Source organism: Podarcis muralis, chromosome 8, assembly GCF_964188315.1.
Source record: "Podarcis muralis chromosome 8, rPodMur119.hap1.1, whole genome shotgun sequence".
Taxonomy (NCBI): domain Eukaryota; kingdom Metazoa; phylum Chordata; class Lepidosauria; order Squamata; family Lacertidae; genus Podarcis; species Podarcis muralis.
In genome coordinates this window covers 57,047,643-57,071,346 of record NC_135662.1, presented here as the reverse complement: position 1 = coordinate 57,071,346, position 23,704 = coordinate 57,047,643, and the positions used below count along the sequence as shown (strand labels likewise).

At 40.4% G+C, this 23,704-nt stretch overlaps 1 protein-coding gene across 1 annotated transcript in view; it reads right to left on the bottom strand.

Moving 5' to 3' along the window:
- CTDP1 (CTD phosphatase subunit 1) overlaps nt 1-23,704 on the bottom strand; it is a 48,152-nt gene that overhangs the window by 5,496 nt on the left and 18,952 nt on the right. The window contains exons 8-12 of the mRNA XM_028737514.2: nt 22,437-23,501; nt 21,507-21,648; nt 19,388-19,618; nt 17,025-17,184; nt 10,571-10,743 (exon numbers count right to left, since the gene is read on the bottom strand). Coding sequence (XP_028593347.2) covers nt 10,571-10,743; nt 17,025-17,184; nt 19,388-19,618; nt 21,507-21,648; nt 22,437-23,501 — 1,771 coding nt within the window. The remainder of the gene's footprint in view (nt 1-10,570; nt 10,744-17,024; nt 17,185-19,387; nt 19,619-21,506; nt 21,649-22,436; nt 23,502-23,704) is intronic.

The following is a 23,704-nucleotide window of genomic DNA, read 5'->3' as shown; positions in this document are numbered from 1 at the left end:
CATAAACATCCCTGTTTAATTTATATTACTGTATTTAATTGTCTTCCCTTAGGGGGTTTCTTGGATCTCTTCACATTAAATCTCTGATGCTGCAATATATGATGGAAGCACCTGGGAGTAAGACCCACTGAATTCAGCGGCTTACTTCTGAACAGACATGTATACAATTGCACTGCTATTTTCTAACTTACTCTTGTATGTGTTTTGATGTATAACTGATTTCATGTATATATGCATGGATTCACTTCAGTCAATCCCCAAAGTACAATTCAGGGCATATTACACTGAAAGCAACTAGTCCAACATCAGGGTGCAGACATTTTAAGTGTTTACTTTTGTGCCAAAGAGCTATTAAACGTTATAGTGGTCAGGATTAATGCACTTCAGTTATTACAAAGAGCTGAATGGTACATTTTAGAGTTCATTAGGAAAACTATGTTAGATGCATTTCTGATATCATGAACAATGTGTATACTACCAATTACCAATGCTTATTTTAAAACCTAGTGGTTTTTTAAAATAAAAAATGGAGTTACAAAAGCATTCCACAATAAATGTTACTTGGAATCAGTACAATACATAGAATACTTAACGTATTAGCTTGCCTCACACAGATTACAACAGGCTACAAAAAGAGAGCAGGAAAAAACAAATAACATGTTGCTAAGGGTTGATTAGTTTTCCTGAAAAAGCAAATCTCCATTTCAGACTAACTTATTTAAAAACCTATGCAGCCTCACAACTCATGGCAAAAATACTTCAACACAGCAAACAATAGATGGGATCTGTTCCTAACATATTTGGGCAGCTCAAGTATGATATGTCACACACTGCAAAAAATGGGGAAACATTCTAGCACCATATGCCAATTCTATCCTCACCTTGAGATCATGTTACAATGACACACTTCCTTAGCAGGGCTGACCCAAACATCAGATTGAGACAGTCACGTGCTGAGGGGCTCAGAGCCAGGAGAGTTGTGTGTGTCACATGATCTGCTCCATATGCCCTAAGCTAGTCTGCTACCCTCTGAATCAATGGAGAAGGCTGTCTTATAATCACTGTTAAAGTAAGATTCAAGTGTCTGCCTAGTTGCTTTCTGCATACAGAATGGAAAGACGAGGGCACAATCTTGCCTTTGCCCCTGGCAAGTAATATTGGGGTAGTCCGGTTTCTTTGTAATACTTTGCAACATCAGGTTTTGTTTTGGGTATTTTATTTTGTTAGATCCCAAAAGCTACCCTTGTCAAAATCCCAGGCTTAATTTAACACTATGTCTACTGTCACTATCTATCATTCTGCAGTTTTTGACATATAATTAACCTAAATAGCAGCTGTGTCAATTAGATAGCACATCAGAGTTAAATACAAGCTGGTAACGGTAGGGGGGTGGGAAGTGTTCCTTGCATATACCTTTGACAACTTTTATTGTACTTTTCATATAATAGCAATGGATACTGAAAAGGTATTTCCATGCTTATTTTAGTGTCTTATCTCTAAGAAAATCCCAGAGCTTGTATTATATTGCTTTTCATGACATGTTCCCAGAAAGAGCTTGAATAAGAATTTGAGTTTGTACTTGGGAAAACTGTTTCAGTCTCAGTTGTTCTTGGATTCATTAGGAGGTCTTGGAGAAGCTAGTTATTAGTTTCAACTTTCTGTTTCAAAGGCTGTATGATACTCAATTACCTGTTAGGACTACAATGTGAATGAAAGACACTGGGTAGTATAAAAGTATCCAGTTATCTTAACTGGTTTTTCTACATTGTACAAGAACTTTTTTTTAAAAAGAGGTCTGTGAAAACATCCAGATTTTGGAAATAGAAAATAAACCTGAAATATGGTAATCATGTTACCTTCATGTAAAGTACCTGACATTTTGTTGTCAATGCGACATGGAGCTTGCATAATACTTCAAACAAAAGTCACAGCCCAACAGCTTGTTGTTATGTCTTGGGATAATTCTAGCAATTTTAAATTCAAGGTTCAGATGGGAATCTGTGTATGAGAGATTGACAAGCCATCTCAGTCCTACTCAGCATTCAAGTAGCAGGAATAATTTTATCTAATTTAGTCTACAGAATGGGGAAAGTGGCAATTCTATTGTAAGTTAGCATTTCGGTTGCCTGTTCCTCCTACAATTCCTGCTTAAGTCCCTGATTGCATACCACTTTGATGGGACTCCTAAAATGTATTGTGGAATTTTAAAGAGAAATACATTGCTGCTTCCATAACCAAGAAAACTATTCTGAGGAACCAGCATAAGCAGCATCAATATTAATCAATAAGGCCACCTTTCACTAAAAAAGGGCCAAAGATCTATTAAATGAACAAACCTAACACTGTTAGGATATGGTCCAATTACACTAGCTGTCTTTATGGGTATTATAACGAAATCCATACACAGCACGCCATTTTTTTGTTTCTGATCTTAAAAACTTACAAACTCTGCTAACCTGGAAGAGTTACCTAGAGTTGAGAACTTTGCCCCAGGATGAGAACGGAAATTGTGTGTCGGTGGCGCAGCGGCAGCAAGAGGCCCCATTAGCGAAAGCACGCCTCTAGTTAAGAACAGTTTCAGGTTAAGAATGGACCTCCGGAATGAATTAAATTCGTAACTAGAGGTACCACTGTACTTCTAAGCCTCAACCTCAGAACAAAACAATGGCTACATTCACAGGGGTTAAACAGGGGAAGCAAACATGGTGGCCTCCAGGTGTAACTCTCATCAGCCCCAGCCAGCACATAGGGATGATGGGAGTTGTAGTCCACAATGACATTGGCTAGCATTGAATAATGGTTTAGAAATGCAAGTATAAATGTTGGGCTCATGTGTTCCATCCACACTCTATTCCCATTCCTTCTTTATCTTGCATGCAACAACTGAATCCTCTTCACTCTCTCACTGCAAGGATAGCAGTTAGGTTAGGGAAAGATGGCGAGAAGGACCTCCCTTCTATTTCAGATCATTCTTTGAGATTGCCTATTATCTCTACCTCTCTTTTAAATCAGAACCAGTGAAGGCAGTGAAGGTCCTGTGTGAGTGCCTGGAGGCGGTTGGAGGATGGATGGCGGCTAATGGATTGAAGTTGAATCCAGACAAGACAGAAGTACTGTTTTTGGGAGACAGGGGGCGGGCTCGTGTGGAGGACTCCCTGGTCCTGAATAGGGTAACTGTGCCCCTGAAGGACCAGGTGCGCAGCCTGGGAGTCATTTTGGACTCACAGCTGTCCATGGAGGCGCAGGTCAATTCTGTATCCAGGGCAGCTGTCTACCAACTCCACCTGGTACACAGGCTGAGACCCTACCTGCCCGCGGACTGTCTTGCCAGAGTGGTGCATGCTCTAGTTATCTCCCGCTTGGACTACTGCAATGCGCTCTACGTGGGGCTACCTTTGAAGGTGACTCGGAAACTACAACTAATCCAGAATGCGGCAGCCAGACTGGTGACTGGGGGCGGCCGCCGAGACCACATAACACCGGTCTTGAAAGGCCTACATTGGCTCCCAGTACGTTTCCGAGCACAATTCAAAGTGCTGGTGTTGACCTTTAAAGCCCTAAACGGCCTCGGCCCAGTATACCTGAAGGAGCGTCTCCACCCCCATCGTTCTGCCCGGACACTGAGGTCCAGCGCCGAGGGCCTTCTGGTGGTTCCCTCATTGCGAGAAGCAAAGCTACAGGGAACCAGGCAGAGGGCCTTCTTGGTAGTGGCGCCCGCCCTGTGGAACGCCCTCCCATCAGATGTCAAAGCGATAAATAACTACCTGACATTCAGAAGACATCTTAAGGCAGCCCTGTTCAGGGAAGTTTTTAATCTGTGATATTTTACTGTATCTTTGGTTTCTATGGAAGCCGCCCAGAGTGGCTGGGGAAACCCAGCCAGATGGGCGGGGTACAAATAATAAATTATTATTATTATTATTATTATTATTATTATTATTATTATCTCTGAACATTTTGATTCTAACCTAAGGGCACAGGTTTATTTCTTTCCAAACAACGAAACGTGAGCAACACAGGTGTGTGGGAATCCCTAGAACAATGTGTGGGACAGGGGTATAATTCTGTCTGGCAAGCTGGTATGGTTGCGCAGATGGAATGATTTGAAGAGCACAACACTGAATCCCACCCCCTATCTATATTATCTAAAAGGGGGTTTTGAATCTCCCTACCCTGAAAACCCCCTAAAATGTGCTCCGGCTAAAGGACACTCATGATCAGTTTTGTTGTTGTTTAGTCGTGTCTGACTCTCTGTGACCCCATGGACCAGAGCACGCCAGGCACTCCTGTCTTCCACTGCCTCCCGCAGTTTGGTCAAACTCATGCTGGTAGCTTCGAGAACACTATCCAACCATCTCATCCTCTGTCGTCCCCTTCTCCTTGTGCCCTCCATCTTTCCCAACATCAGGGTCTTTTCCAGGGAGTCTTCTCTTCTCATGAGGTGGCCAAAGTATTGGAGCCTCAACTTCACGATCTGTCCTTCCAGTGACCACTTAGGGCTGATTTCCTTAAGAATGGAGAGGTTTGATCTTCTTGCACTCCATGGGACTCTCAAGAGTCTCCTCCAACACCATAATTCAAAAGCATCAATTCTTCAGCGATCAGCCTTCTTTATGGTTCAGCTCTCACTTCCATAGTCAGTAGAAATGACTAGGAAAAATGTTCCTACTGTGATTATCACTCCCCCCTCTCCATCATTCTTTTTGCTGGCATAGCCTTTTTCTGTGAAGAAATCACTGTTTGGAGTTTTATTTGGCATTTTTTGCCACGTCTGACCTTCACACATGCCATGACTATTGTCTCAAAGCCAAGTCATATTGAGGCTAACAACGCTCAAGATCAAGCTATGATAAAAGGGTCTTTTAAAGTTCTCTTTAAACCCATGAGAGCTTTCCTTACATAACTGAAACAACTTTGACAGCACTTGAGTCTCAGGACATTAAGAAGATAAGACATATTTACGCAGTATTAAAATAAAAAGAGAGAAAATATTTTTGAAGCAACATAGCACTTAAAGTTCAAGTCATATTAACTGTATTTTTTATTCAAAGCAGGAAGTAAACTCACTATTTAGCATTGATGTAGTGCTAAGATGATAGGCATTGTAGAGAAGTAATAATTCCTGCCCTGAGGTCTAATAATATTCATGAGACAGAAAGTAGCAAAAAAGGAGATACTTGGCCATAGATTTATAATTAGAAGTAGAGACAGGATTGGAAAGAGTGACATGGGAGTGGAGGAGGTAAAATAAATAAAGGACACTTCAGAAAAGACTTTTGACTATGGAGGAGGAACTTGGATGAAACTACATTCTCCAGCAGTGACAGAAATATTATAAGCTTAAATTTCATTGCTCTGTTTCAGACATCAGCAAGACACCTAGGAATGTTATGCTGGGATGACAGTGAGGAGGAGAGCAGGGATGGGAGAGGAGACATGACATGACAGAAAACTAGACATCAGCAAGTAGCAGCAAAACACATGAGAGTGAATCAACAATTTTGAGAGCCATGACAGATGAATGAAGGGGGTAAGGACTGTGGCACATATGAGAATAAGGAAAGATGATGTGGTGGATCAACTGAAGCGTAGAATAAAGAAATCAGCTTTTGGCATATCACACATGCCAAAAACATTGTAGTTTTTAGTGCATTTCCAGAATGGCTGCACTATTTATATTAGGCCAAGAGTTTGAAATCAGGGGTGAGGAGTTCTGATCCTCTTTTTGTCTTCGAGTAGGAACTACTGAATATCTGAGCTGGCCCTAGTAGTTTATCACTTTAAAGAATTAAGAATTTGGAACTCATGGGCAAAGCTCTACTAAGTATAAAAAAACAGTTTTGCACCTGTATTTGTTCAACAACAAAAAAGAAAAATGCTGAAGAAAGATGAAAGAATATTTTAAATCTATCACTTGCGCACCATGCATACTTTAAATCGTACCATCCTGTCAAGTGATATCAATGCAGTAAAGAACTTAGTAGAATTCAAAGGTTAGATACTTTGTACAGATAATGAAATTCTCTAAGGATAAATCAAAGGGGATATAAGTCATCATGCTCACATTCATGACCTAGAAAGAAAAACTAGGTATGCTTTTCTTAACTATCCTACTGCAACTAGAGTGGTTTGGGAATGTTACAGTAGAGTAACATCTGGGTATCTAACTACGGTTTGCCTTTTGTCTCTTTTTGTCTCTGAAAATCTTCCAGCTAAAAAATGTGTTTATACAGGAAATAACATTATTTTGACGCAGATATATTTTATCTGTGTTAAGTTCCAGGAAAGAATTTGACCTCCATTCTCATTGTAAAAGCACAATAGAAATATTGATTAACAGACATTTCCAGAGTTCTGTTGCATATATGCACTTTTAGAATCTATTCATCATCCATTCATTACTACAATATGAAAAATGACCCAGACAATTATTTTTCAAATTTATAATATGGGTGCATTTTCCTGTAAAAGATGGTTCCCCGCTTATGAATTCATGAATCATGGCTTGTGCCCTATATACCACCCTATGGTTTTTCCTGCATCCAAGATCTATTAAATTACTTGAAAGGAAAAAGAACGACTTGCTATTATTGGGGCTGGTAGTGTATATGCCATTGTTTTATGAAGCTCTTAAATCCCAACATCTCTTCCTGTGATCTTTACTTGTCCAGCTCTACCTCTTTTAGCTGTCCCTCAACAACTCTTGCTCTAATACTATGACCTTTCTTCCTTTCTTCCTCCTTCCTCTTCCCCCTGGAACTGCTTTTAAAGAAAACTTTATTTACCTGCTTACTCTCCTTTCTCTGTTGCCTCCCTTGGAAGTAAGCTCCTATGAGTAAGGACCAACTGAGCAATCCATGCTGTTACATGCCTAGTTTGATCCTATATGACATGACGGGGAGGGTAGGAGAAGCTGTGCAGGGGGAATCAGGAGGAAAGGTGGGATTAAAAAACTAATAAATGTTAAAAAGTGCCCAGCCTAAATAGCTTCCTGTTCATATTCCTGGGTGAAAAGTGCTCAGCTGCCTACAACTTACAGAATTAGCCTTCCATATCAATAGTTCATTCCTGTAGTCTCTTTGGATAACTTGGCCAAGTTATAAATGGCAAGAAATGACACTATTTGAAAATCCTATTAAACATTGTGAGAAACAAAACATCAAACCAATGTAGTCTTGACTGGATTGTATAACTGCAAAATTGGGAGTCTGCTGCAGTGTAGTATGTAGGACAATGACCTAAGAGTATTTTTCTTATTGAAGAGGATGCTATGAAACGTTTTGTCCAAAATGAGGTTTTGCAGCCCGTTGTAAATCATAACAGTATTATTCATGAGCTTGCATTCCATCAAGTTGTAGATCTATGGAAACTGTCAAGTGATAGAAGAAAGAAAAATGTATAGACAACAGACGGTGAAGTTAATAAATTGTTCTGGTGGAATACATTTGTCTTCCTTAGAAATAGCCTTTAGAGGCTATATATAGGTAACTTTTTGGTATAAGGACACTGGCAGAGAAAAGTGCAAGAGAATCTCATCCGTCTTCTCTTTTTCAGCAATTTCTTTGAAGTTTCTGACAACAGGTGAGTCTTTTTTTAAAATATGGTACTTATGACTCTTGCTGCTATTTATTTGACCACTGTTGACCACTGTTGAAACTGCAAGCACTCATAACATTGCGTGTGGAGGAGAATCCATGTGTAATTCTCATGAGATAAACTTCTGTTCCATCTGATGCTGCACTCTAATTCTGCAGAGAAATTATGGAAGCGTCTCAACTAAAGAGGAATGGGGAGGAACTACCCACACGGAGAAGCATCATAGATGTTTTCCATTCCCAAGCTCTTTGAGAAACTCCCAAGAGCTCATGGGGAATGTGCATGTTCCAACATATCTTGCAAGATCCATAATGTATTCCCTGTTTTTTGTTTTCAAAAAACTAGTGCTTAATGAACTCTGATCTGGTTCAGATTAATAAATGATTAGAATATAAGAAAGTAATAATAAGTTCTGTTATTGAGCAAATGCAGCTAAATGTAATAAATAAATGTTGTATCTCGTTATGGAGAAGACTGACGTGTTTCCAACTTTGTATACTCCACAGGTGGTGAAAAGGAAAACAGTCAGGAGTTATAGTCAAAAAGCACATGCATTTCATGTGCATGAACAATGAAGTACTATGTTTTAAGAAATGTTGAAGTACAAAGGGTGAATTCATTATTCTGAGAAATGAGAGACTAGAGCAGCAGTCCTATGGCAAGATCTGCTGGGCTGAGCAGCTTAATATGCAACAGATCTTTGGCTCAGCTGGCTGATTCCCAGGTTGGCCAGTGTTAAGTCTGGAACCCTGGCTCAGCAGAAGATATGATGGCACAATGTGCTCATTCCAGCCTCAGTTGACTGAACCAAAGCTGGTGTAAGTACCTAAAAAGTGGTGTTCTGCAGATGGAACCAGAGGGGGAGGGGAACCTAGGCTGGATCCTAGGCCCATTCAGTTCCATCATGTGACCTGGCAAGCTGGCACTGAACACTATTTTAAGGGCTTGTTTTCCCTTGCTACTGAACCAGGTTTGGATCTGGTGTAACTTTATGCCAGCTGAACTTACCCTGGCGTGCTTTACATCAGCTCTGTGTGCAAAGGATTACTCACTATGCAAATAGCTGTAACATTTCACAGAGGTTTGTCAAATATCTTAAGATATGCAGAACTGTTTTTAGATGGAACAGCTAGCAAAGACTACCCGTAAAAAACGTAAAGGATCCTACTTGTGAATTATGATTTTAAACTCCCCAGATGTTTTAGAAGCTGTATCTGTCATCTTCACTTATGGGTTTATTAGATTTCTGTAGGTAAAAAAGCATAAGGGAGGCTCTGAGCACAGAGCTGTTAATAAGAGTGCATGCTTTACAGTGCATGATAATTGGTAGTTTGAGGTCAAGCTAGCAGTCATGAGAGAATTGTTGCCACTGTTAAGGGTACACATCTTATTTCAAAATAGGTTTGAGTAATTTTATGTACCGTATTTTTCACTCTATAAGACGCACCAGACCACAAGACGCACCTAGTTTTTGGAGGAGGAAAACAAGAAAAAAATATTCTGAATCTCAGAAGCCAGAACAACAAGAGGGATCACTGTGCAGTGAAAGCAGCAATCCCTCTTGCTGTTCTGGCTTCTGGGATAGCTGTGCAGCCTGCATTCGCTCCATAAGACACACACACATTTCCCCTTACTTTTTAGGAGAGAAAAAGTGAGTCTTATAGAGCAAAAAATACAGTATTTATTATAGAAGCTGTGTTGTGTGCCATATTATTGCCCTGACAGGCAGTACTATAATTTAGAGACCTGAAAAAGCACAGTATTTGCATATCATCTGACCAAGCAAGCATTCATTTCTACAATAGGTGTTAATAATATTTAACATGGTAGGAAACCTGGATAATATTCAAATATGTAGCTTTATTTGGTAAAAGCGCCATTGTTTCATGTTCTGAATTTTTAAACTACAATGTCTTCTAAAATTTAAAAAACAAACCTGTGCTCAGTTTTGTAGGGAACTCCTGCAGACTTTAGCCAAAAAGCAAAATGGATAAGGCTTCAATCTTGTAGTCATACCTTGGTTCTCGAACGGAAGCCATTCCGGAAGTCCATTTGACTTCCGAAAACATTTGAAAACCAAGGCATGGCTTCCAATTGGCTGCAGGAGCTTCCTGCACTCAATCAGAAGCCACTTCGGACGTTTGGGTTCCAAAGAACGTTCACAAACGTTGGGAGCCAAAACGTTTGAGTCACAAGGCATTCGCGAACCAAGGTACGACTGTATATGCATAGAATTAAGCCCCACAGAACAAATTGGGACTTGACTCTGAGGAATCATAAACCAGGACTGCACTGTTTTGAGTGTGAAATTTCCTAGTCCAAACTTCACCTCGGTCATAACTTATACAGTGGCCATAGGTAAGGCACCATTTTCTCAGCCTTGGCTGTTACCACTGCAATATAGGTATAATACTGCCCTAACCTTAAAGGGTTGCTATAAGGATTACTGAGACAGTGACTTCATTCAGATGCAACAGTAAACTATGATTTAGCATTATATGAATGAACCTCAGGGTTATGCATTTCTCCTCTTCCCTGCTGCTGCCACAAGATTGCAGGCATTCCCTTCAGCATTAAAGCACTCTCAGTTTATCAACAGGCAATTTTGAATGTTATCATAAACTATGGTTTACTGTGACAGTAATAAGCAGCTGCAAGCCTTGGGTCCATGCACTTTCTTTCTTTCTCTTCTAGCATAGCTGTATTAAGAGACCAGAGGCTTTTGCATCTGTTTTTATATGTACAGAAACTGCACTTTAACATTTCATCTACACCCAAGGAACTGTAGTTAATATAAGCCACGGTTATTTCATCCAAGTTCCAGGATCTTCAGACTTTCTTATGCATACTGGCAGAAAAGCTTTGGAAGTCTGTTACATAATTTTTATATGCACTTTAAAGAAGTAGTAGGTGAAAGAAATATAATACAGAGAACACCAACACTATTCATTTTAATAAGGTAAAGAGCACATACCTGGGTACATTGCCTGTCAAGCTTCTTTCACTTGAAGATGTCGAAGCAGGTCTCTCTTCTATTTTTACATTTACAGTTTCTTTTGCTTTACGCTGCGGTGCTGACTTTCCATCTCCTGTCTTCTTTTTTTCACTGTCGCTGTCGTCACTGCCTTCTCCCAATATGTCATCAACCTGCCAAATGATCAAGCGTTAGTAATGACACAACAGTTTAAGCAGAACAATTGCACAATGACTGCCTATCCGTATCAATGACTTTCTGATGCATCTTTTAAAATTCCAAGCTTCTCAGGGCAGCATAAGACAATACATAAATTAATGCAACAGTCAAATGAGAATAGAATACTGAGAAATTACATCTGTGAAAAAAGAGTATCTGCAATTTAATTTAATGTTTTAAATTGGATAAAACTGAATTAAATTAAATCACAACTTTGCCCCAATACTGGGTATGGAAAGTAAGCTACAGGAGAAGTTTCAATATGCACATGTTCTTGTTGATGTGTGGGGCATCAATAAATAAAGATTGACTACTTCCAAATCATAGTTGTTTAAAATTAATAGAAAACTCTTGAAAAAGGAAGAGTATATGACGGGATATAAGGGACACGGGTGGCGCTGTGGGTAAAAGCCTCAGCGCCTAGGGCTTGCCGATCGAAAGGTCGGCGGTTCGAATCCCCGCGACGGGGTGCGCTCCCGCTGCTCGGTCCCAGCGCCTGCCAACCTAGCAGTTCGAAAGCACCCCCGGGTGCAAGTAGATAAATAGGGACCGCTTACTAGCAGGAAGGTAAACGGCGTTTCCGTGGGCGGCTCTGGCTTGCCAGAGCAGCGATGTCACGCTGGCCACGTGACCCGGAAGTGTCTCCGGACAGCACTGGCCCCCGGCCTCTTGAGTGAGATGGGCGCACAACCCTAGAGTCTGTCAAGACTGGCCCGTACGGGCAGGGGTACCTTTACCTATATGACGGGATAGAACGAGAGAGAATTCTACCCCCTATATATAGAGACCTATATATAGAGAACCAGAAAATATATATAGTGAGAGATGAGTCTGAAAAAGCTCTTAAAAAGTTTTATCTGCCACTTCTAAAGCATCCTTTTCTTTCAGGTTGTAGGAATGCTTGAATCAAAGACAGAAAAACTTCAAAGCACCATATTTTTTTTGATTGACAGAGCAAACTAGCACAGCAAGTAGCAGGTATTTGTCTAAACTGGTCCCATTGATGCTGCAATCATAATTGTATGTACTATGAAGTTACCTCCTCTGACTTCAGTAAAATTTCAGAATAAATGTGCTTACGATTGGACTACTGAGACAAAAAAGCCTGTGTTCACATTCTAGAGCTTGATATGACTGATACTCTATATGGATTAACATCTAAGGCATATTTTCTAATATAAGTAATAAAAGTATCCAAAGCTGAAGGAACAGGGATATAATAATACATGTTTGGAGAGAAATGTTTGCAATAACTTGTAATTCCATGTTGTACATATAGGCAATGGCGAAAAACATTATTTGTTGCTATGATTAAATTCAACTGGAGGTCATACTGAAGAAAAGTGTGGAATTATGTAATGAGATCTAAGAAATTTTCAATTAACCCTAAATGAAAAGCAGCTACTATGATTCCTAACAAAAAAAATGTTTTATTAGATTACAACATACAACATTGTACACACATAAAATACAATACATCCAAAGTAATATCTCAGAAACCAAATAAGTAGTTACCCCACACAACCATTTGTGGAGACAAGAATGTAGTTTATATTAACCAAAAAGTATTATATGTTTCATTTTAGTCACATAGATAAAAAAACTGTACTGATCAGTTCTAAAAGAGTCTTTATCCTTTAAACCTAGTGCCAATTTTATTTTGTTAGACAATTTCCCCACAAGTGCTTAATAATAATAATAATAATAATAATAATAATAATAATAATAATAATAATAATAATTTATTTATACCCCGCCCATCTGGCTGAGTTTCCCCAGCCACTCTTTCCCCAGGCAAACTTTATTATTATTTATTAAATTTGTGTATCGCCCTATACCCACAGGTCTCAGGGAGGTTCAAAGAAGCATTCTCCAAATTCTTGCTGCATCTTGTTATTACAAACCTGGCCACTAGTAAAAGAGAACTTATTAAAGCTTTAAACCAGGCATAGGCAAACTTCGGCCCTCCAGATGTTTGGGACCACAATTCCCATCATCCCTAGCTAACAGAACCAGTTTTCAGGGATGATGGGAATTGTAGTCCCAAACATCTGGAGGACTAGAGTTTGCCTATGCCTGCTTTAAACCGTAACTACCTCCCATGAAAAGATTGAGCAGTGCCAGCTGTGGATACTCAAAGGCATTTTGTTTGGTAATTGCTTTTATTTCAACAAATATTTGCTACCAGAACTGAGGTCCATGAATGCCACATATGTTGATTAGAGCATAGCGATACACTGTCGATAGAGAAGGTGTGGTGGAAGATAATTCATGTTGCTTGAAACTGCAAAGTTCTGTATTTTCTGCCTTTCCCTGAAGAAATGCTCCTGCAGAAGTGTTTAATGTTAATGTCTGCATACCCGAGGATGGAAACCAGTTACAAGACATGCTGGCGCCCAATGTATTCCTCCAGCACTTGAAATGCAAGTACAGAAATAACTAACATCCTTGAAGCGAACTTATGTATAAATAAAAAATAACAGTGTCTTCTTGGTTGTGCTAAATTGCACCTTACTCTTTAACACGCATTCAACCACTCTGCCATTTTAACGAGAGGATAGTTTCACTAAATGTGATATCTGTTTTCCACATGCAGTTTAAGAATTAAGGTCCCTCCAGCATTCATGAGAACATTCCAAAGCTTACTTCAGCTACACAGGCATCTAACATACAGACTTAAGAAGTATATCATCCTCTCAGTCAAAGGCTTTATAATAACAGAATCTGAACTAATTTCTAGTCTTTTTTCCCTTGTATTGCCTCTTTATCTCCAGAGCCCTCAGGCTGGCTTTATATGTTATACCAGTAACTTTAACATAGCAGTCTCTCCACCACTACAAGGAAGACACAAAGGGGGAAAAGGCAACAAAACATCCTCTTCTCCCAAAGAAAACATTGGGAGCAGATAGTCATGTCACTCAACACCTAGTGTCAAACAGATTTTTTGAAATGTATTTGGGAGTTTGGGGGGGGGGGCAGGGCATTTCCATCAACGCCCTTAAACAGCTCCCCTCACTTTTGTTAGAGTTATTCAAAGGCAAAAATTAAGCAGGTGCCTACAAATGATTTTTATTTTTGAGATTTTCACTCACACTCCAAGAGCCATAACTGTCCCTGCACCACTCAATATTATAGGAAAAGGAACTGCAGCCAAACCAAAACCTGATCCCTCTAGAGTCCACATGGCACACTACTGATGTCATTGAAAGCCACCTCCCATCATTTCTGATTATTGGTTATACTGGCTGATAGAGTCTAACAATCTATGAAGGGAACCAGGTTGGTTACCCCATAGGTTCATAGGATGTGTTGGTGGCTTAGAGAATGAAAGGCTTCAGGTGCTAACTTGACTGCTCAAAGTTATTGCCAGCTGATACTGCTCTTGGCCTCTGAGTGAGACTAAATTCCTTTGACACATAGGGTTCTGGTAATGAGCACTGCAGCACGCAAGATTGGCACCCATGAGGATGACCAAATGAGGCTCCTGGAAGGGGGTGCTTGTGGTTAGGTTGGCAGGGTTCAGCTACCACTGGAGAACAGAGTGGAGTTGGCATGGCAGGATGCTGGAAAGTGACTGTTCTGTGCTATGGTCTTCTGGTGGGGGTGGAGGAGCCATTGGAGTAACTGTAAACCAAAGGCAGGATGCCTAGACAAGAAGCCATGAGGCTTAGTGAATGTAACAAGGACATTAGGTCTGCTGATATTCTGGTAGTCTGGGAAGAAATGCCTGGAGACAGGTTCATTAACCTTTTTGGAGACAGGACTACCTGGGCTTAGGTATTGAATGTTCTGAGAGGGCAGGATATGGCTTTTTATTTCTTAACCAGGAAGCTGTGAAATTCTAGCGTTGAAAGTGTGCTGAATGTCTTGTAGGCTTTCTACCTCAAAGGGGACCTCAGGAGGTGGTAAACTAAAAACACCTTTCTACATCAGGTGGAATATTTTTGTGAAGACTCTTGGTGCTGACAACAAACACAAAAAACTTGAACTGGTAATGCTACCTTAAACAGGTATGCAAACCTGACAAACTGCTGCCTTGAAGGAGGCAATGGTGCAGCTGCTCCTGGGGAGGGAAAAAAACACCAGCCTGGACCCAGAAATTTATTTCAACCACTAAGTTGTCAATACACCTTTTTGCAGGGTCTGGTGGTAACATGATTTCCTAAGCCTTCTGTAGGTAGACAAAGGAAAGAATCTCAGAACTAGGAACACTCTTATTTTTATATAAGAAAAAGGGATGGGCAGACTGGAGAATGGGTGGAGTTAGGGGCAAAATCCATGTGCCGCTACATAGCTGCTGTTCCAGAATGACTGGAATCTTGAAGCACTCCTCTTCAGGAGCAGAATGCAAACGTTTTGTTGCAGGTTACACTTTGATTTCCTGTGTTCTTCAGGGATGCTAAAAATCAACAAGCAGAATACAGTTTCCTTTTGATACAGAGAAAAGGATCTTGATAAGAAGAAACAAGTGCATACTGTCTAGGTCTGCTTTGTAGGATACAGAGTGGGATAACTTTCACAGCAAACTAAAACGAGGTTCCTAGAAATCTTCTTTCTTTTCCAGGCTTGTTATACTGCCATTGAACTATAAGGATGACTCTAATTTGCCCAGATAGTGCATAGAAGTGTGGGTGGACGCAGAAGCCTCTGGCTTTTGGTGCCTGGTTGTAATCTACTGGACAGAGACAAAAGCCAATCTTGTGTTCTGCCCAGTTGCATCTCTGACCCTGTCTCCTACCTGCATGCAGCTCCCACAAGGGAATGCAGCCCTCCAGCTGAAACTTCAACTATTCCTGTTTTACTATGTCTTAGGGAATGCAAATGGATCACAGGAGTTTCCAATTCAACTAATTCTAAGTTTCAGGGCACCTTAAGACTGGGACACGTTATAAGAATCAGCCAATACTCCCCAGTACAATTCTACATACATTCTGGGAAAGCAGCCATGTAGGTCGCAAGTCCATTCTGCCTCCAGCAAATGGACCAGCAGGAGACCAAAACAGGCTGAAACATCCAGCACATTTGATGTGTGTGAACATAAAGACAAGTTGAGGCAGTGCTTTCGATTACTGATATTAGAACTAATGTACCTCTGCAAAAACTTGTAAGGACTTGACCATTTGTGGGGAAATTTTTATTCAACTATTAAAGTAAACAGTGTGTGGTTCTTGGGGAGTTATTCATCTTCAGATTATAGGCTGCTAGCAGTTTCTCCATAGCAGCAGGGGATCCAGCCACTATTTATTTAAAAAATGCTTATGCAGATTGCAGCTATTCTTAGTAATTGCCTATACAGGACTTAACATTTTTACAATTCATACAGAGAATAAAAGCTGAGTAGATGGGAATAGAGAAATGACATTCTCTGGAGCAAGCAATTCTGACACACACACATATACAAAATAAAATCAGTATTAGTTAAGAAACTAAGGAAGAAACCTCCAATTTCCCCACTATCCTTTAGCATCCAAATACAAAAGTTTTACTTCCCCATCATAAGGCTGAAGGGATACAAAGGGCATCCTTCATAAGAACACTGCATGAACTATGGGCTGCAGGTGCCACTGAGGCTCTCGTGTATCTGCTAAGATTATAGAGAGTCCCTGGATTTCATTTCTAATTGTGTTTCAACTTCAGGAATTGCGGTGATAAGTTCTGAAGTGTGAAGCAAAAAAATTATTGGGTGGAAATGAGATAAAGGAAAAAAATCTATGCATCAAGGTATTTCAAGAAATAGCTCAACTTCATCTCATTTGAGTGTATACGTTTCAGAATAAGACTTCATAATATTCAACTTTCATTTCATATCTGCTACATGTATAAAAAATGTTATTTCTTGTCAGGAAAGGAAAGCAGGGCCAGATATTAAGTAACTATACAATTAAAATATTTAATATCTATTACATGTTCTGCAGTATGTTACATGTAACCAAGTATATACAGATGAACCTCAGGTAGGAAACACTGGGTATTAATTGCAATAAAACTGTGCAGTCAAATTCCCTCTGAACGAATATAAACTGTATGTTATGCTAAGAAACAGATGATGTTTCTACATTCAAGTTCCAGATGAAGCATTATGATAACCCATTTTATCAATGGAAATTAAAAATCTCATTTTTGAGCTTAACCCTCACTCTTCATCTTCCCATACCCTAGAGGCGCTTGGATATCTCTACTGCACTAAAAACGTGTCATGTCAATTAATTACTCAGCAGTACACAATCAAACTCACCTCTTTATCCATACTTTCTAAATCTTCTTTACAAAGAGTGTATAGTGGCATTGTTTCAGACATACTTGGCTGGCGTTTCCGTTTAGATGGGCCAGGCTCTTCATTCTCACTTGCTGGCATCTCCTCTTCATCAAAAAGCTGTTGGTGTGGTTGAACAACTCTGAAAAAAGATTCAAAAGCTCTGTGTTACATAACTGTTATGATCTGAACTGAATAGAATGTCAGGATAGATTCAGTTTGGAATACAGATCCATTTCAAAACTCATACAGTGGAAAACTTTGCCCCATTCTTCATGTTGCTCAATATGGATTTCCCTTTTCCACACTTCAAAGACTTCTGAAGGAAATGCCAAAGCTTTATCAATTAGAAATGCAAAAGGAGTGAGCCACTCATGACGCTGATTCTCACAGTAGCACTTGTTCTCCCACGGACAAATTAGGTAAAAGTTTGGGAACCTGTCTTTTTTCAAGTGTAGAAACAGTTCCTGCTCCAGCCAACCTAGCAGTTCGAAAGCACATCAAAGTGCAAGTAGATAAATAGGTACTGCTCTGGTGGGAAGGTAAATGGCATTTCCGTGCACTGTTCTGGTTTGCCAGAAGCAGCTTAGTCATGCTGGCCACATGATCCCTTGGCCAATAAAGCGAGATGAGCGCCGCAACCCCAGAGTAGTCCACGACTGGACCTAATGGTCAGGGGTCCCTTTACCTTTACTATAGCCACCTCACTTGGGACTCTCACCCCACCAGAACACAGACCCCAAAGAAAGCCTATGTTTTTTCACCACTAAAAATGGATCCAATTTTTCTAAGGCATTAGAAGAGAACAACATTATGTAAAAAAGTCAAAAGTGTTCAGCCCCACTGTAATTTGTTTTGGGTAATATAAATGCGCTTAGCCAGAAGTTGTTCTTTGGCGATCAGTCGTATCCAAGTAAGAATGTCTTCCATAAACACAGTTTTAACGATGAGTCCGTAAGTGACTGTGGAGGCCAATTCTGGATGCACACGTCCTTCCACAGTGGGGACATTGGTTTCCAGGTGGGAGTTGATCATGGTGTGGATTTGCCAAGCGTCCTGAATTTGAGTGACTTCAAAGCCCATGACACCTTTGGTAAAGGCTGCCCTCCAACTGGAGCGCTCGCAGGCCAGTGATTCCCAGTTGTCAGTGTTTATACTACTTTTTTTTTAGATTTGCCTTGAGACAGTCATTAAACCTCTTTTGTTGACCACCAGCATTACGCTTTCCAATTTTAAGTTCGGAATAGAGTAGTTGCTTTGGAAGACGATCATCAGGCATCCGCACAACATGACAAGTCCAAAGAAGTTGATGTTGAAGAATCATTGCTTCAACACTGGTGATCTTTGCTTCTTCCAGTACACTGATATTAGTTCGCCTGTCTTCCCAAGTGATGTGTAAAATTTTTCAGAGACACCGTTGATGGAATTTTTCGAGGAGTTGGAGATGGCGTTTATAAGTAGTCCATGTTTCACAAGCATATAGTAAGGTTGGTGGTACAACAGCTTTGTAAACAAGCATTTTGATTTCCCTCTGAATGTCCCGGTCTTCAAACACTCTGCACTTCAATTGGGAGAAAGCTGCATTCACAGAGCTCAGGCAATGCTGGATTTCGGCATCAATGTTGGCCCTTGTAGAAAGATAACTGCCTAGTAGGAGAAGTGATTGACATTTTCCAACATTACACCATTGAGCCAGAAGTAACCACAATAAAGGAGAGGGTGAAGAAGGATTCTTGTTTCCCTACTTTTATATTACAGGTGGCTAATCCTGTTGTGGGACTTGAACCCTACACACATACCTTTTCTGGTTTCTAAGGCTCCACTGAGTTTGGCAGCAGTGGCAGAAAGATTTAATTATTTTAAGTAAATACAGAAATGGGGTAGGTAGAATCCAGGACCCTGATTGGGATACAAAGCAACTCACTGTTTATCATTCCAGTTCATCACTTCAATTGTTCAACAAGTACAGAGGGAACATTGCCTCACCCTGCTCAGCAGATGGACAGGGATCAGCTAAGGAGGGAAGCTCTGTGTGTGTGTCCTTGTGGCTATCCCAATAGTGCATACTTTGTGTATGTGAGTTTGTGAAGTGGCCACACACACCATTGGAATGTGCTATACGCATCCCACCCCCCAACTGCCCAATGGTGAATGGAGCCAGGCGAAAAAGGTTAGCCACATCTGTGTTACACTTTTCTTTAGGAAAAATGTAGTGTCATGCATGGACTCAAGAGCACCTATTGCAAGAGGAAAACACACTTGGGATTATTCTTTCACAATCCTGTTTAAAATCTTAATGCCAAACAAAACTTGAAAATGATTTATGAAATGTTATGTTCATCTACCTGAATAAGGAATGCTCCCCATGGACGGGCAGAGAGAGAGGAGGAGCTGGTGCTTGAATATACAAAGACTGGCTGGAGCTTTGAGATCCTTTCCTAATTAATTTTCCGGTGTTGGGATCATAAAGCCGAACTTCAGGACCAGGCTGACACTTGGGATGAATGGGAGTTGGGTGGAAAAGAGCAGTCTGGAAAGCACTGTGTATATCTGGAAACATGGCAGGACTGTACTCTCTGTTAGATGAAATGTTTAAAAGACTTAAGTTAGCAGTCAACATTCCTCATATACACACATAAATACATACATATATGTACACTGTACAGTATATAAAAATAAGCACACACAAACTTAGCCCACCACATCTTCTCTCCTGACTGTTGCGCTGTCCCACCTGCCCTACATCTGATGTCATACAGGGGCAGGTATTGGGCATATGTCAAATGTGGGGCAAGTAAGTGCAGGGCTTGGCTGAAAAGTGCTTTGGAAGTGCTGCTAATTTGCAGGGCCTGCAAAGCCCCTTGCACAGTGCTTCCCAAGCACCTAATAACCAGCACAGCATTGGGCACAGAACTTCCCAAGTGTTAACACAGGGCTTGAAAAGTTTGCTCAGATGTGTGTGCAGCATTTCCCAGTGTCTGACAATCAACTGGCCAATGCACATTTGGAAAGCACTAAGCAAAGGGCTGAGAAAGCCCTTTGAACTCTCTTTTCCCACTCCAGCAGGCTAACTTGTTGACACATGTCAATCACCTAGTGTCATGATCCGTTATTTCCGGGTTGCCGTGGAGCGCAACCCAAAAATACTTAACTTGAAGCACATTTATCCCGAGGTATGACTGTATGTCCCTGAACTCTGATAACGCCTCATGCTTTCCTGGAGTATAGAGAGGGGTGTATGAACATCAAGCCCACTGTACAAAGGTAAAAATTACATTAACTGCTCAGTCCACTTTTGCCTTTGGCCGTACTCAGAACTGGCATGTGGCCCCCAGAGATTTGCCTAGAAAGTAATGTGGCCCTCGGTCTGAAAACGGGACCTGTGCCTGTGCCAAACTATGGCTTAGTGCAGTGATGGAAACCCTAATTTAGACTGAACTACACAGACCTCTTCTACATTGATACAAAGAACTGTACATTAAAAATGCTCTCATTATCTCTAAAGATTTCCACATTCGTAGCTCAGCTGTAAAACAGCAATTATTTCCACAAGAATTCAGGCTTGTGGATCAGATTTTATTAGAGCGCACCAAACAAAACCTGTTATTTACATTAAATAACATCAAAGCAATATTTCCAACTATAGAAAACATGCACACATATCCATCCTATTGAAACTATGGAGCTGGTCTGAAGTATCCTTACTCCGCCTAGTAAAACATAATGCAATGTATGTAATACCCAGCTTGATATTGGCCAAAGAAAAGCCTTGCCCATTCACGGAAACAACACATGTCTGGCAGCATTAATTATGCGATGGCACCCTTTAATCCATACAGCTTATGGATGTTTATGCACATATAAGAGGGGTTATTACTAAGGAAGTGTTTATAGGAATGGAGCACTAGCTCTATCTATCGGTTCTGGCTAGTTTTCATATCTGAATGAATAAAAACAAGATTAAAACAAAATGCTCCTAAGTTTGTGGTGCTCTTGGATCTAGGCTCAGACCTGGCTGTTCAAGCTGTGGCCAGGAATGCCTATGCAAAATTAAGATGGACGCACCATCTGTGCCCTTTTCTGGAACCTTCTTGTTTTGCTATGGTGATCCATGCCTTAAGTCACTTCATCTTGATTATTCTACATGCTCTATGAAGCTGCCTTTGAAGACCAGGTGGTTTAGGGTTCTTACATGTGGCTCATATGTTAACCTCTTTTTGTACCAACTGCATTGTCGGCTTATTTATTTCCAGGGACAATTCAAAGTGCAGGTTTTGACCTGTTAAGTTCTAAACAAATGGCTTGGGTTAAGGTTATCCGAAGGACCACCTTTCTCTGTACTGTATAACTCTGTTTAACTGGAATCTTCTCTTTCAGCTATTTGTAAGAATGGGTATTAACTGTGAGCCCCATAAGATTTTAAACTCAAGTGTATTATTTAAATAATAAAACATTACTTTTTACCTTTGTGTTTTAAGGTAATCATCCTTCAAAGGAAACAGTTGTTCTTCTACTTTGTCCCAACGCTCCAAGCAGCTCCATAACCAGTCTGGATTTACAATATGGAGATTTTTATAGTTCTCAGCTTGCCGTACTTTTTCTGTGCCTATTTAAAACAGCCAAACATTAGCATAGGTGACAGAAAGGCTTTTCAATAAATCAGCACTGAGAACTGTTTACAGGGATTAGCTGCTGAATTCAGCGGGATTTAAGAACACAGCTTGGATGCTTTTAACATTCTCCCCATGCATTTAAAGCAGTCTGTAACATGGCAATGACTACAATTGTAAGGTCTTAGTGTTTTCACAAAATCAGGATCCAGATGCAAAGGTAAGATAATTTTTTTCTGCGCAACATAGGTATATAGCATTATAGTTTTGCTGACAGGCCTAGCCAACTGTTCAGATAAACAACTTACGCATTTCTAGATACCAACAGAGGCAAGAAACACAACCTGGGCTGAAGGAGGAATGAAGAAGAGTTTGGATTTGATATCCCGCTTTATCACTACCCTAAAGAGTCTCAAAGCGGCTAATATTCTCCTTTCCCTTCCTCCCCCACAACAAAAAACTCTGTGAGGCGAGTGAGGCTGAGAGACTTCAGAGGTGTGACTAGCCCAAGGTCACCCAGCAGCTGCATGTGGAGGAGCGGGGAATCGAACCCGGTTCACCAGATTACGAGACTACCGCTCTTAACCACTACACCACACTGGCTCTCAAAGTGTACGAATGTTCCTCAAAATAACTGAATCCTGATGGTTTCTTAAAATATTCATGGACAGAAATATCTGAACAGCAGTATTAGAAGCTTGCTACATTGCTAGACGGTTTGTATGACCGCCTATTCACACAGAGCCCTAGTTCAAACCCATGTTTTGGATTTACTCTTACTTACCAGCTCTTGCTGCAATAAGGTGTGTTGGCTTATTGGGGTCATCTTCATTCAATACTAGGTTTTTTGCAATCTTAGCTCCAAGTGCAGTAGCATGATAATGCTCCCGTGTTTTTTCTATGGGATAATTGGTTGGGTATAATCCACTAAATAATATGGTAACATCTGACAACACTTTTCGTTTCAGTTCTGGCACTATTTTTCTTATATCTGGAATTTCATCTGTTTCTTTTCTCACATATTTATCATACTTTGAGTAATAGTCCGTGTGCACCCGAACAAGAATCTCTTCGAGATATATTAAATGGTCATCACTGTCTGTATCGTCATCTTCCTCTTCCTCCATGCTTTGATCTAAAGATTCTCCCACAGTTATCCCAGATTGCTCACTATTTTGAGATTCTGTCTCTGCCTCTTTCTTGTCCACGCAACCATTTCCTAGGCTACAAAGGCTGTCTTGTTCACTCTCTTCATGTGCTTCCAGATCGAATGCCTTGGGATGTGGATTGATGCTAGGTGAGGATACAGAGTCAGCAGAATGGTTCAGCTGTCCGTCCTTTTCTACATTCGTATCAATTCCCACCAGAGGCATTGCACTTTCCTCTAGTGCAGGCTGTTTTGATTTTCTCCAGCTTCTCTTTCCTTCATTTTCACTATCTGTAGCAGAAGAGGAGGAAGATTTCCTAGCATCCAACCCACTGTCACTTTCACTATCACTCGACAATTCAAAGTCCAAATAATTTGTAGTTTTGTTTGGAATCTGCTGTTTGCCTACAACTGTCCTATTATCATCGTCTGAAGACACAAGAGATTCCTTGGCACTCATCACATCATTAGTAACATCCATTCCATGTTTAGAATCACTTGAGGAGTCTCTAACTTTATCATTGCAATTCAAATTCCAGGATGGAGTCTCACTGCTCACAGAGTTATTGCCGTTTACTTCATTTGCAGATTTTTGAATGCCATTGCTTTGTTCGTCTGCATTTCCCACATTCTTTGCTTCTTCAGTGTCTCCCGTTGCTGTTGCTGGGTCCGATGTCTCCATTACTTTTGAAGAATGGTTTGCTAAATTAAGAGATATGTATGCATATTAAAATGAATCAGTCTTTGAAGCCAAAAAGCTTAGTAACCAATATACAAAAGCTAAAGACACTTAATCCAATTATGCTTATCTTTATTTAAACCAGAAGCCTGGGGTTGTTGTGGTGGTGGAAATAATAGATGGTTTCACTTACGTTTTTTAGGTCAACAAATAACTAGCTCAAAAC